Source organism: Candoia aspera, chromosome 3 (genome assembly GCF_035149785.1).
Source record: "Candoia aspera isolate rCanAsp1 chromosome 3, rCanAsp1.hap2, whole genome shotgun sequence".
NCBI classification, from domain to species: domain Eukaryota; kingdom Metazoa; phylum Chordata; class Lepidosauria; order Squamata; family Boidae; genus Candoia; species Candoia aspera.
The window spans coordinates 52,990,931-53,005,666 of NC_086155.1; the positions used below are offsets into that span (position 1 = coordinate 52,990,931).

The 14,736-nt window shown below is 42.0% G+C and overlaps 1 protein-coding gene across 1 annotated transcript in view; it reads left to right on the plus strand.

The window, feature by feature from the left end:
- The window catches only part of KIF21B (kinesin family member 21B), an 86,497-nt gene that overhangs the window by 45,141 nt on the left and 26,620 nt on the right, over positions 1-14,736 (plus strand). The window contains exons 8-14 of the mRNA XM_063297698.1: positions 252-447; positions 2,356-2,545; positions 5,415-5,478; positions 6,638-6,856; positions 8,146-8,230; positions 9,746-9,860; positions 10,685-10,876. Of these exons, the coding sequence (XP_063153768.1) occupies positions 252-447; positions 2,356-2,545; positions 5,415-5,478; positions 6,638-6,856; positions 8,146-8,230; positions 9,746-9,860; positions 10,685-10,876 (1,061 nt within the window). The remainder of the gene's footprint in view (positions 1-251; positions 448-2,355; positions 2,546-5,414; positions 5,479-6,637; positions 6,857-8,145; positions 8,231-9,745; positions 9,861-10,684; positions 10,877-14,736) is intronic.

Below are 14,736 nucleotides of genomic sequence, written 5' to 3' on the forward strand. Positions count from 1 at the left end.
ATAATTTAATAATTAGCTGATGGCCCAGAAGAGCCATGGTTCTTCAGAACTGTGAGTGGGCTTCATCCTGTGTACATAGTTTGGAGCATGTATTTGTTGAGCTGCACTCCCTGATGAACATCTTTGGAAAAAGCCAATATTAAGAATGCCTTGACCAGTGCTTTGTTATTCCCATTAGGATATAGGTGATACGATAGGGAAGCTAGCTGGTTACTTCTTTGTTTGATTCCATCTGCTCTCCTCTTTTATAGCCAAACTGTAATGATTGCCTGTGTGAGTCCTTCAGATCGGGATTTTATGGAGACCCTGAACACCCTTAAGTATGCCAACCGTGCTCGCAACATCAAGAACAAAGTGGTGGTGAATCAGGACAAGACCAGCCAGCAGATCAGTGCCCTGAGAGCTGAAATTGCTCGTCTCCAGATGGAACTTATGGAATATAAGGCAGTATGTAGAAGTCATGAGCAACTGCTTGTTACTGCTGAATTAGGGTTCATTCCTAAATCAAATCACAGATTTCTAGCACTAGAAATATCTCTAGTGATGGTTGGATTTAAATCTATCTTTGAGTCTTTGATGTTTTATATAATCCCGCTTAAATCCTGCTTGAAAAAACAAACCAATTCTTTATATGAGCTCTCTTTGTCTTTTAGCAATTCTACTTCGGCAACTGATTCATTTTATATGGACAGTCAGAAATGTTTCTGACCTTCTGTCTTCAAATTGGATATCTTGATGACCTACAGTCCAACCCAGTAAATAGCAGGAGTTGGCTCCATTTCTCCTCCCCCCACTTTTTTTAAGAGTCCAAGGGTGAAAGGTTTGCATTGTGAGGAGTGAAACTACATGTGGTCTAATTGGAGTACATTGTCTCTTAGATAAGCCAAGACTGTGTTTTAATGAAGGAAGGTGATCTCTGAAGTTGAGGAGTTAGTATATCCCCTGGCCAGTAAGAGCAGAGCCGAAAGGACATTCAAAATTTTGTCAGCTCATAAACAGTCTCTCTGTCATGAGTAAGGATGGAGAGCAGGGGGCTCCCATCCAGACTGTCAAGCGCATGCGTAGCACTGAGGAACTGTTCAGCCATTCAAAGAGACACAGATCGGGACCGCCTTAACCCTTGGGGGTTATATGTCTGGGTTTTCCCCACGCTTCTTCAGTTTGTTAGGATTCTTGTTAAGTACTAGTAATAAATATTAGAGACCAGTTCATTGTCTCAGTGTGTTTCCTGGTAGTTAGGACACTCTCCCCCATCTCCAAATACTTTCACGGAGTTGTGAAGTTGCAAGAAAGATGAGGTGAAATGACAGTTTGGGACTTAAAAGGTGGCTTTACTAAATATATGAACATTCAGAAGTGTACTCATTTATTCCACCTAACTCATTGATTCTGTTTGCATATAATACTAAGCTAAGTTTTTTTAAACCATAGTGTGTGGATCAATCCTTTTTTGCCCATGAATCATGCTAAACCCAAACCAGATCATGTTGTACCATTGTGTTACGTGTGAACTGGGCCACTGAATCTGCTGCATTTCTAGTGAATTACTAACTGTAACAATGAGGGAATTGTATCAGCTCTGCCCTGCCATGTAACTGAGGAGTAGGCTTTATGAAGTGTCTGAGGAGAGCTTGCTTTGACTGAGGTTCAAATAATAAAACACTCTTTTGATGTAGCTCCAAGAAGTGAAATGAAGCCCCACTTGTATGCCCTGCCACACTGCTGCTATACTGTATCACCCTGGCTACTTCACTGGCCCTCAAACTACTCTGCACACATGCATGCACCAAAGATATTTCTGCCAAAGCAGAACAGCCCATAGTTTTTGATTGGAGGTTTAAGGCGGAGTACCTCACTTTTTCACATCAAGATGACACTTCAAAACAGAAGTGTTTCGAGTTGAGGTAGCTTCCTGATGTCTGTCTTCTAATGGCAATTTGCCAGATCTGCCATACTAGCTATTTAGAAAGACAGTAAAGGCAAGTCTATTCTGAGTTATAGGCTGCAGTTATCCTGCTTTTCTAGTCCTGGCACACACGATGTTTATATGCAATTTATTTATTTATGCTGTAGTTTAATGATTTAATGTTATTGTGTATCAACATGTTATAACCTCTATGCAGACTTCACAGTCAAAAACTGAACAGAGAAACAAAGAAATACATCTTGTCTACTACTTCTATTACTTGTTCAGAAGGATATGAAAGGCACCCTACCTCAACATGTATGAGAATAAATATCCCAATACCAGAATAAGACATGGTGTTGCCCTGTAACTGCTACTCAGACAGAATACCCAACTGACAGCTTTTTGTTGACTTCAGCCTTTCCCACTGTTTCCTTCCCACCCCAAAGGGTAAGCGTGTTATTGGAGAAGATGGTTCTGAAGGCTACAGTGACCTATACCAGGAGAATGCCATGCTGCAGAAGGAGAACACCACTTTACGTATGCGGGTGAAAGCCATGCAGGAGGCTATTGATGCAATCAACATCCGTGTCACCCATTTGATGAGCCAGGAAGCCAACCTGATTCTTGCCAAGGCAGGTGAGACTGTGAGGGGTTCCTACTGCAGTTCAAAACCCAGCTTAGAGTAAACTCTGTAGACTTCTTAAATAACAATAGAACCTTTGAATTTACAGAGTTCCTTCACTAAGGAACAGATTGCATGTGACATTACTTATATGTTGAGACAAATATGCTTAATATGGGCACATTGCTTTTGGAGTAACAGCTACTTCAGAAACATTTATTTATTCAGTTTATATGGCTACATATACAACATGCAACTCAGGTCAGTGTACACAATTAAAAACAACAAATAACAGTCAACAAAGAATAAAACATAATAAAACATTGCGACAGAGGCAGCTCAGACAACCAGAAACAATCAGGAAAGACTTGCAAAACCTCCTGACCCAGTGCCTGGAGGAAAACCCAGGTCTTCAGAGCCTTTAGAAGGCAGACAGGGTTGGGACCACCTAGATATTGGGGGAATTCTATTCCATAGGGTAGACACAGTGACCGAGAAGGCCATCTCCTGAGTCCCACCAGATGACAGTGTTTGAGTGATGGGACCTGGAGAATTCCAAGCCTGTTAGATCTTATTAGATGAACAGATGAAATTCGAGACAGGCAGTCCTGCAAATAACCAGATCCTGTGCTTTGAATGGCTTTATAGAACAGAGGTCCCCAACCCCCGGGCTGCAGACCTGTACCGGTCTATGGCCTGTTAGGAACCGGGCCACACAGCAGGAGGTGAGTGGTGGGCAAGTGAGCGAATTTACAGCCTAAGTATTTACAGCCGCTCCCCATCGCTTGCATTACCGCCTGAGCTCCGCCTCCTGTCAGAAAAAGCAAGCCCATTGGCTGCTATCTCCAAACAGCACGAAGAAAAAAAAATAAAAGGTCGGGAAAAAGAGGAAGCGCTTGAATCATCCCGAAACCATCCCTCCCCCCCCCCCGGTCTGTGGAAAAATTGTCTTCCACAAAACCGGCCCCTTGTGCCAAAGAGGTTGGGAACCATTGTTATAAAAGACAACCAGCACCTTGAATTTCATCTGGAAGTCCACTGACAGCCAGTGCAATCCATGAAGTAGTGGTGTTACATGGTGCACCCATGACTACTTGTGCTGTTGTGTTCTGGACCAGCTGTAGCTTCCAAGTGGTATTCAATGGCAGCCCATGTAGAGTGCATTGTAGTAATCAATTCAAGAGATCCACCCTTCAAATGGATCTTCCCTCTCTGCAGTAGGGAGCAGATATGGAGAACTCCAGAACAATCCCTAAATGATCTATCTATGATAAGGAACAAAAAATGACATCCTCCCATTCCAGGTCATGGTGCTACTGCCCTGAAACAAAAAGCAGATCCATTGTGTGATTTCCACTGTGCATTGGTCCCTCAATGAGATTATTTGGGCCAAGTCCATGGTTGCTATGGGGGCCATGAACTCCCAAGCTGCTTCAGACTCTGCACCTAGGAAAGGCAGATTAGAGAGTCCAGTACCATAAGTCTGGTAAACTTCACTGCCAACCAAGCCACAGCATTAAGCAGTCTGGGCAGGAAAGCTGCTACACAACAGAGAGGCTGATACAGTAGCAGCAATCCCATCTGCTCCATAGATCCCAATTTCACAAACAGTCTCAAATCTGGTAATCTGCCAGGCAGCACCTATGAAAATCACAAGAGTCTTCTAGATCAGTGTTTTTCAACCTCAGCAATTTTAAAATGTATGGACGGCTTGCTGGCTGGGTTATTCTGGTGGTAGTTCTACCCATCTTAAAGTTGCTGAGTCTGAGAAGTGCTGTTCTAGATGACAGTAGCTAGTCCACTGTTCCTGCCCTGATGCCTCACTCAAACCACAGGTGGGCACATTTCCAAGAGGGGAACCTTCCCCCTCCATGCCTACCCTGGTCTCAGTAACACATGTAGGTTGGCTGTCTTATCCATGATAAGGTTCTAGGTAAGGAACACCTTATTACAGGCCAACCTGGCATTAAGTAGCAACAGCTTGAGCCTGGGGCCACTGATGATCCAATGACTAGGCATTAGGGTTGTCTTCAGTATAAGACACCAGGTAAGCCCCCTGTCCCCTAACATATCTCCCTCTGCCCATCACCACTGGAATATTACTGTCTGCCCCTTCCCCTCCATCAAACCAACCCCCCTGAACCCTGCCATCTCTCTCCCAGTGCCACTCAGAGCCCAGAGACTGGCTGCTGATTGGTGGTGCTATTGTCAAACATTTGATTTTAGTCCAGCCATTCAGCTCTGTCTCCAGCATCTTCTCTAGTTCCTGGACCTCTTTGAATGTCTGGAACCCTGCTCCCTGCAATGCCACTCCTCGCCAACCAGTCTAGGTGCTCTGATTGTCCCAGCCCCCATTGCTATTGTTCCAGTAGTTCTTAATAGCTACTGATAGTTGCAGCAGCACCAGAAGATCTTCTACTCTTTCCACAGCCATCACCTTTGTCCACCAACCCTTCCAAACATACTCTGCCTTCTTAATTCTAGTGTGTGTCTTCTTGTCTTGGTGCCATTACAAAGGGGAAAAATAACATAATCCAGGTCATGGCTCCACTCCACTCCCTCCCTCTTTTTGTTTGCCTCTCCCAAAAATGCTGTTATTGCAAAACAAAAATCTGATGTGGGATTCTGATTGGGTGAAGTTCTGGATTGCTGGGACCCTCAGGTATTTTTCCTCCAGATTAAAGGTAGTTAAGCATGTGGCTATTGTTACATATAGTTCAGTTTTAGGATTCTTGCCTGCAGCATTCCTAGTAATCAAGAAGTTTTCTTGCATTTCCTTAGGACGTTTTTACCTAGCTTTTTCTCTTAACTTGACTGCTTCAGTTTTAAAAGCTATTTTCGTTATTGTTGATGTTTTGTTTCTTACTTGTTCTTATCTTCCAGGTGATGGTAATGAGGCTATTGGTGCTCTGATCCAGAACTACATCAGGGAAATTGAAGATCTCAGGTAAGTAGAAACATTTTTGCTTTATGTTCCTTTTTTTTTTTTTTTTTTGGAGCTGCCAGCCATATTAAGATGAGGGAAAAACTTTCTGGTATAAAAGAAAATTTAAAGCACTTAGAAATTTGTAATATCTCAGAAGGTACAAAGACTGTAAATTAAAGTATCTAAGAACTTCTTCACACTACACAAGATTTACAGTCTGACTTGCTTTATTTTTACATTTGTATTGGTGGCGCCCAAAGTTGGACAGTGGTACCAGTACAAAAGTGGTACCAATCAAAAGTTGGTCTCAGTGGTACCAGGCTGTATGCGCACAAAAGATGCAGCAACCACAACAGGCATGGATGCAGGAACATACAATTGGAACAGCCATAACTTCATAAACTCACAGTAACCAGATTTCACTGTCATCCAGACATGCAGATGCAAGAAAGGCAGAGCTGCTACGTTTATATACAAATACACGGATGGAATAAGACAATAGAAAAGAAATGTTTAACATTAACAATTCTTATAAATATACAACTGGCACAAAGGCATGGTTGCAGTATGTTTTCCAACTATCTCTTTTGGAAGCCAATTTTTAACTGAAGGATATGGATGGGCAGGATTAAATCTTCCTTATTTGCAAAGCTCCAAAAAATTAAGTTTTCAGGCACCATAGGTTATGTTGTATGACCTGTGTTTACACTTGAAAACATTGTACAGAAAAAAGATTTATTTCTAACTTCCATGCTACATTTTGACCACTGCTAAATTCTTAATGAAAAATAATTCCTCAGTGTTTGAATCAACCCTTAATATCAGACAATTTCTGCAGTGCAACCTGAACTTGTTTTCTGAGGAACTGAGCAGGATGAACTTCTTTCATTTGCTTTATCCTTTTATATTTTCAATTTTGTGTTTTCTGCTGTGTAAATGGATTTTCTGGGGGGCATATTTTGGGCCATATTTTGCTTATTGATTCCTGTTCTTGCAATATAGCAGAGTGGTCTTCTGAACTTAGGATCTGATGCCATTAAAAGATGATATCAAATATATTGCCTCATGCTTTCTGGGCAAAGAGATTCTCCCTGCCAGAGAACTTCAAAGAAATTTGTCTCTAATTAGATGGATGCACTTCAGTATGTAACAGTTGGGGGTTTTTTGGTCATCTTTATAGGACAAAACTTTTGGAGAGTGAAGCTATGAATGAATCACTGCGTCGCAATCTGAATCGGGTTTCATCCAGACTGCCCTATTCCCTGGGTTTATCACCAGGGACTGGATTGGGAGCTTCAAATTCCCCTGCCTCAGAGGAAGCTGAAGCCTCTGAAGTCCTACAGTGGGCCAAGCAAGATCTTGAGAGGCTGAAGAAGGAGACAAAGCTGCGAAAAAAAAGGTAAACCACATCTCCCATTTCATCAATTGCCACAATCTTTATAACATGCCCAAGGTGGGACTATAAATCACAGTCTCTTGGTTTCTAGCCTAGGGATAGGACAATCCCCCTCCTTCCATCCTTCCCACCCTTTACGAATTCTTGTGTCTCAGCAATCAGGAGTGAAGACTGCATACCATTTTTTTCACTTACATAATCAGTGGTAGGAGTGCCAGTTTGGTGTAGTGGTTAAAGGCCCTGGGCTAGAAACCAAGTGATTGTGAGCTATAGTCCCACCCTGGACATGACTAAACTGGATAACTTTGGGTCTGTCACTCACTCTCAAGAAGGCAAGAGCAAGCTACTTCGGGAAATCTTGCCAAGAAAACTGCATGGATCTGTCCAGGCAGTTGCCAGGAGTTAAGACTAACTTGGACACAAACACACACACAAATCAGTGGTGTAGCAAAGAAAATTGCCAGAGAGCACTGCTTGGGACTTCTTTCAAATTAGAATAGTAAAATATAGGGCCAGGTAACTGACAGGATTACTTGCTCTGACTAGTGAATTGAGTGTTTATAAATAAGGCTTTGAGCTATCTGTCATTTGTGCCTGCTTAGTATATAAGAAATCAGTGAAGGAGAAAAAGAAATCAAGCAGAGTTTTGATACCATTTTTTTTTTTTTGCTTTCTTGGATCCCTAACTTATAGCAGCAGTTTATGTGCTAATTTATTAGTAAGATAAATTTGAATTTCTAATTAAAACCTTATAGGTTGTGTTTCAGCTGGCTGAAGATATTTTACTAACATTCAGTGTGTTCTGCAAGTTGAACCTAGCAGCTAAAAGTAAGCACCGCTGTGCTCCATGGTGGTCGCTCCTGTGTAATATGCATACATTGTACTCATTCTGATATTTATAAATTAGATATTATGGTGTATTTTGCCATTCTTTTTGTCTCTATGCCCACTCTTGTGATGATTTCCTGCAGTTCAAAATTTTACTGCTATACTGCTATACATACTGTAAAGATGGTAAGTATGGATGGGTCTGTCTTGCTGATGGCTTGTGAAGAGACCCAAGTGAAGGGACTTGGCCAAAAGCTGCTTGGAAGATCTACAGAAAGATTAGTCTTTAGACTGACTGTCCTGTTGATGTTTTTCATTATTGATATAAAAAAAACATGTTCTTTTGGCTGTAATTATATCAACTTCGATAGTGGATCTTCTGCCCTTTTGGCTGAAATCTAGAACAAAATAAATGACTGAAAAACAAGACAAATGTTGTCATAAAAATCACTTTTCTTTGGTAGCCCAGAGAAAGAAGGGTTTAAGAAGCGGTTGAGGCTGCAGCAGGGAAACGAGGCAGATGAGAATGATGAGAACGAGGCAGAAGAGGTAAGGGGTTTTCCTCTTCATGTGTGTGTAACTTCTTTGGCCTTTACTCACCCATCCCTTGTGCTCCACTCACTGCAGAGACTTGATAAAGAGGATGAAAGCAGTTTTTCAGCGTATTAAAATGAAGGCTCAGCTTGAACTAAAAAAGATTTCTTTGTGAGTTTTCCCATTAACCAAATTTAACCTGCTTTCAGAGTCTCCTGACATAAGCAATTGCCAGCAATTCCTTAGGCTTCAGAATGAAATAATATCTTGTCTCATCCCCTCCATGCTTTTCTTTAATCTAATGCCATTCAGCGTGTGAAGTAGAGAAGGCAAGCAGCAGTCCTGTTTAGTGCAATGGGTCAATATCAGTACTTCTCTGTCTCGAAACTTGAGTGACTTTGTAGGGTGCTCTTATGTCCTTAAATAAAAGTGTACATGAGTGCATATATATAAATGAAAGGTGGCCCTGTGGTACTCAGGTAAACTTAGGCAGGTACACAGCTAGAGGAAGGCCTGATCCAAATCTGATAAGGCCCTGCATAAAGCCCATTTGAAGGCATATGCTGTGATGATCAGGCCAGCCAAGAAGCAGGGGACTTGCTATCAATCAATAGCTAGTATAATATGAATTATAAATCAAAATAAGAAATTGCAAACATTCCAGTCTAATCTAAGAATTCTATCCTTATTTAGCAAATCAAACAAAAGCTTAGGGCTTTTAATGCAGTTTATCATAAGAATGATTTAAAACTGAAATAGCACAACTCTTAAACTAAGAAATAAAATAAAAAAGGAAAACCGTTAGAATTAATAATTAAAATTAACATTTGAATTGGCAGTTAAAAGCCTGTACAAAATAGGTATTTTAAAACCTGAGCAATACTAGATGAGCTCACAGTGACTGTAGAAAAATCTCAGGAAGGGTACAGGTGCATATAGAAGGAGAGAGCCTCTCAGAAAGCCTAGATCTCAGCTGTATAGGGTTTTAAACATAGCATCCACCACTTTGTATTTTGCACAGAAATGAACTGGCAGCCAATGCAGTGCTTTGGACACCAAGCTTTCCCAACACCTTTTCTGAGTTCTGACTGAATTTTCTTATTGGATATGGCATCATTGTTCATAGTTTGGATTCTTAGTGTTTTGCTGATTGGCTCACTGGAAGAGTATGGTTAAAATTAAGAGGGGAAATAAGATTTACAGGAGGCAACATCTCCTCTCTAATCTGACAGCACCCAGATATATGGCAATTCAACTCTTAGAACTCTAAACCTTGCCTATGTGTTGAAATCCCAACAGATCTGGAGGACACTGGCTGAGAGATGGCTGTATTAAACCTTGCAAAATTCACCAGACCAAGTTACTTCCAAAATCAGTGCCTACTGTAGCAAAAAGAGCAAAGAACCAAGAGAAATAGACAATAGTACGTCAGGGGCAAATAGAAATTAGGAGCGGTTAATACTATAATAACTTGGAAGGAGTGGTATTGCAACTTCTATATTTTTTATCATGGTTTGCCTCCTTTTTAAGGAGGAAAGGGATGAAAGTGGCTGTGAGGAAGAAGGCGGCCAGGAGGAAGAAGATGAAGAAGATTCAGGAAGTGAAGAAAGTTTGGTGGATTCTGACTCAGATGTTGAAGAAAAAGGTAATATAATGCAGTAAATGTTGAAGAACTATTTCGCACTGCATAGTGCATAACGCCATCACTGTAATGATGAAACTATAAGAACCATCATGTCAGAACAGATTAAAAATTCCATTTTGTCCAGCAACTGTTTCCACATTGGCCAGTCACTGTGCTAGTGAAAATCTCAGAAGTAAAATATGAATACAAACGCAGAAGAATTTTCCCATTCATATTTCTCAACAACAGATAGATAGATAGATGCTTCCTGATGCCAGGTGAATGCATAGCAGCATACTGGTTTCAGGTGCATATGGGTCTTTTATTAGGATTGATTAGAGCACAGGCCATATGCTATCATTTTAAGTATTGCTGTAGTATTTCCCAATTACCTGGGAACACATAGGCAACCTTGGATATGCTGGTAGGATGATGGAAGTTGTTATCTAACGCCCTGGGTGGAAAAGGCCATGTTAAGTTTCATAAGAGGCATTATGCATCAAAGAAGGTTGTTGTGAATTTAGTTCCCACCATCTTCAAAACCTGGTACAGCTCTTGGATTTTGAGGGCAGCACAAGGCAATAGCCAGTTCTTTGGGTGGCACTCCATTATGCTTATGTGAGTATGGGCAGCAACACATGCACTGGTTGAGATTAAAAGAAAACCCATGAGAATTTCCCCAAGAAAAACAGGTTTAAAATACCAGCAACTCTGCTCAGCAGCAGAAATATAATCATATCAAGTGACTTTTGGTGGAAAAAAGGGAAATATGACTGAATCAGAAGGTTGCCTGAGGTGCAAGATCATGGTACATTTATTTGTATCTCTTTTTTCAATTTATTTAGCAGCAAATTTCCAAGCTGATCTGGCTGACCTGACCTGTGAAATTGAGATCAAACAGAAACTAATAGATGAGTTGGAGAACAGCCAGCGGCGCCTGCAGACGTTGAAGCACCAGTATGAGGAAAAGCTGATTCTGCTGCAGAACAAGATCCGTGACACTCAGCTGGAGAGAGACAGGGTGCTGCAGAATCTCTGTAAGGACACAGTGGTTGGGAAAATGGGATATTAACAGATTGATCAGAGTCTGCTTGCGTTGTTCTGGTACTGAAAGGCTTTTTATCTGAATGCACAGCCAAAGCTATGGTTTGAATGCAGAAGGACTGAGTCTCAAATTAATGAGTCTTCAGCTTGAACACTTTGGTTGGATTTACACTTTATGTTAAACCATGATTTGTTTTAATTGCAGTGGTGTGGTTCATCCATAATGTTGACTCCGTAAATTATTGTTGACAAACCACAATAAGTATGCACAACATATTAACTCATAATTTATTATTCCCAGTACGATGCAATGAATCAAACTTTACTGTCAAAATGGTCAGATGCTGTGTAATCAGCTGAGTGATCACCAAAAAGACCAGTTTAAGCAGTTTCACATGTGGAGTCCTTGGTGCTCTCTGAGCCTTGTTGTTTTCTTGCAGACTTTTCATTGCCAGACTAGGCAACATCTTCAGTGCAAAGCGGGGGAGGGCCTTGTTCTCTGTTTATATGCAGTGGCTTGCCCTGCTTGTGTTGGTAGGGGTGTTGTTCTCTCCTTGGGAGTTCTTTGATTGGGCTATTGTTTGCTGCTTGGTTGATTGACTGAGTTAATAGTTCCTTGATTAGGGTGTATTGTGCTATTTGATTGTTCATCTGGTTTCGTGAGTTTCTTCCAGTTGTTTCTTTTGTATTATGACGAAAGTGTCATCTATGTACCGGAGCCATACTTTGGCTTGTATATGTGGGAGTGCTGTCTTTTCCAGATGCATGTCTGTGCTATCTTTTCCACACACATGTGTTTCACATGTGTATGAAGCCCAGTTTCCTTCTAAGTATATGCTTTTCTTTTCCTATCTACCATTATCTCCTTATGATGGAAAACTGAGCTATATGTTCAGGAAAAAAGTTATAGTATCTTCCAAGGACTTCATCAAAGGATCGTTACCTTGTCGTGGTGCTGGAGCTTGAGCACCTCAATGATGCCATGAGCTAAACCGTGAAGGGCCACCCAAGACAGGAAGGTCATGACAGAGAGGTCAGACTAAATGCGATCCCTGGGGAAGGTAATGGCAATCCACCCCAGTATTCTTGCTGTGAAAACTAAATGGATCAGTACAACCAGAGATATGTCGGTATACCATCGGAAGATGAGACCCCCAGGTCGGAAGATGGTCAAAATGCTACTGGGGAGGAACAGAGGATGAGTTCAACTAGCCCCAGACGTGATGACGCAGCTAGCTCAAAGCCGAAAGGACGGCTAGCAGCCGACGGTGCTGGTGGTGAACGGCGAATCCGATGTTCTAAGGTCAACACACCATTGGAACCTGGAATGTAAGATCTATGAGGCAGGGCAAATTAGATGTGGTTATTGGTGAGATGTCAAGATTAAAGATAGACATTTTGGGCATCAGTGAACTGAAATGGACTGCAATGGGCCACTTCACATCAAATGACCACCAGATCTACTACTGTGGACAAGAGGACCACAGAAGAAATGGAGTAGCCTTCATAATTAATGGTAAAGTGGCTAAAGCAGTGCTTGGATACAATCCAAAAAACGACAGAATGATCTCAATTCGAATTCAGGGCAAGCCATCTAACATCACAGTGATCCAAATATACGTCCCAACCACAGATGCTGAAGAAGCTGAAGTAGAGCAGTTCTATGAGGATCTGCAGCACCTACTGGACAACACGCCTAAAAGAGATGTTATTTTCATCACGGGAGACTGGAATGCTAAGGTGGGCAGTCAAATGACACCTGGAATTATAGGTAAGCATGGCCTGGGAGAACAAAACGAAGCAGGACATAGGCTGATAGAATTTTGCCAAGACAATTCACTCTGCATAACAAACACACTCTTCCAACAACCTAAGAGACGGCTTTATACATGGACTGCACCAGATGAACAACACCGAATCAGATTGACTACATCCTTTGCAGCCAAAGGTGGCGGACATCTATACAGTTGGTAACTGTAGACCTGGAGCTGACTGTAGTTCAGATCATGAACTTCTTATTGCACAATTTAGGATCAGACTAAAGAGATTAGGGAAGACCCACAGATCAGCTAGATATGAGCTCACTAATATTCCTAAGGAATATGCAGTGGAGGTGAAGAATCGATTTAAGGGACTGGACTTAGTAGATAGGGTCCCGGAAGAACTCTGGACAGAAGTTTGCAACATTGTTCAGGAGGCAGCAACAAAATACATCCCAAAGAAAGAGAAAACCAAGAAGGCAAAATGGCTGTCTGCTGAGACTCTAGAAGTAGCCCAAGAAAGAAGGAAAGCAAAAGGCAACAGTGATAGGGGGAGATATGCCCAATTAAATGCAAAATTCCAGAGGTTAGCTAGAAGAGATAATGTCATGCGCTGCCTACCTCTGAATAATGCTCAGACACTGGTTCGGTGGAACAGGCTCTGGTTTATTCACAGCGCAGGTACAGCATCGGAAAAAAGCTGAGAGTGACAGGAGCGCGCCGGTGCGGGGTTTAAATACCCCGCGCCGGTCAGCGCCCCCTCACTCGCGGTCACGTCACCCCCCTTTGTCCAACACGTTGACCTGCCGGTGGGTGAGGGGTTGCGAGGCCCCGCTGGCGTTCCGGGATCGCCCATCATCGGTTTCTCTATTCCTCCGGTGATTGCTGTCAGCTGGGCGATCTCCGTTGTATTAGCGCTAATGGCTTGGGTGTGCTCCGCGATCCGTTTAGCTATTGTTTCTTGACCTTCAGTCGTTGTGAGTTGATGGCTACTTATCTTGAGCCCCTTCCCCTGTTTCCTTGCTATTGTCATGTGTGCCATTGCGCTGATGACTTCAGCTCAACGGCACTCATGACAGATAAGGAATTATTTTTAAACAAGCAATGCGCAGAAGTGGAAGAAGACAATAGAATAGGAAGGACAAGAGACCTGTTCCAGAAAATTAGAAACATCGGAGGTAAATTCCAGGCAAAAATGGGTATGATCAAAAACAAAGATGGCAAGGACCTAACAGAAGAAGAAGAGATCAAGAAAAGGTGGCAAGAATATACAGAAGACCTGTATAGGAAGGATAACAATATCAGGGATAGCTTTGACGGTGTGGTCAGTGAGCTAGAGCCAGACATCCTGAAGAGTGAGGTTGAGTGGGCCTTAAGAAGCATTGCTAATAACAAGGCAGCAGGAGACAACGGCATCCCAGCTGAACTGTTCAAAATCTTGCAAGATGATGCTGTCAAGGTAATGCATGCTATATGCCAGGAAATTTGGAAAACACAGGAATGGCCATCAGATTGGAAAAAATCAACTTATATCCCCATACCAAAAAAGGGAAACACTAAAGAATGTTCAAACTATCGAACAGTGGCACTCATTTCACATGCCAGTAAGGTAATGCTCAAGATCCTTCAAGGTAGACTTCAGCAGTTCATGGAGCGAGAATTGCCAGATGTACAAGCTGCGTTTAGAAAAGGCAGAGGAACTAGGGACCAAATTGCCAATATCCGCTGGATAATGGAAAAAGCCAGGGAGTTTCAGAAAAACATCTATTTCTGTTTTATTGACTATTCTAAAGCCTTTGACTGTATGGACCATAACAAATTGTGGCAAGTTCTTAGTGGTATGGGGATACCAAGTCATCTTGTCTGCCTCCTGAAGAATCTGTATAACAACCAAGTAGCAACAGTAAGAACAGACCACGGAACAACGGACTGGTTTAAGATTGGGAAAGGAGTACGGCAGGGCTGTATACTCTCACCCTACCTATTCAACTTGTACGCAGAACATATCATGCGACAAGCTGGGCTTGAGGAATCCAAGGCTGGGGTTAAAATTGCTGGAAGAAACATTAACAATCTCAGATATGCAGATGATA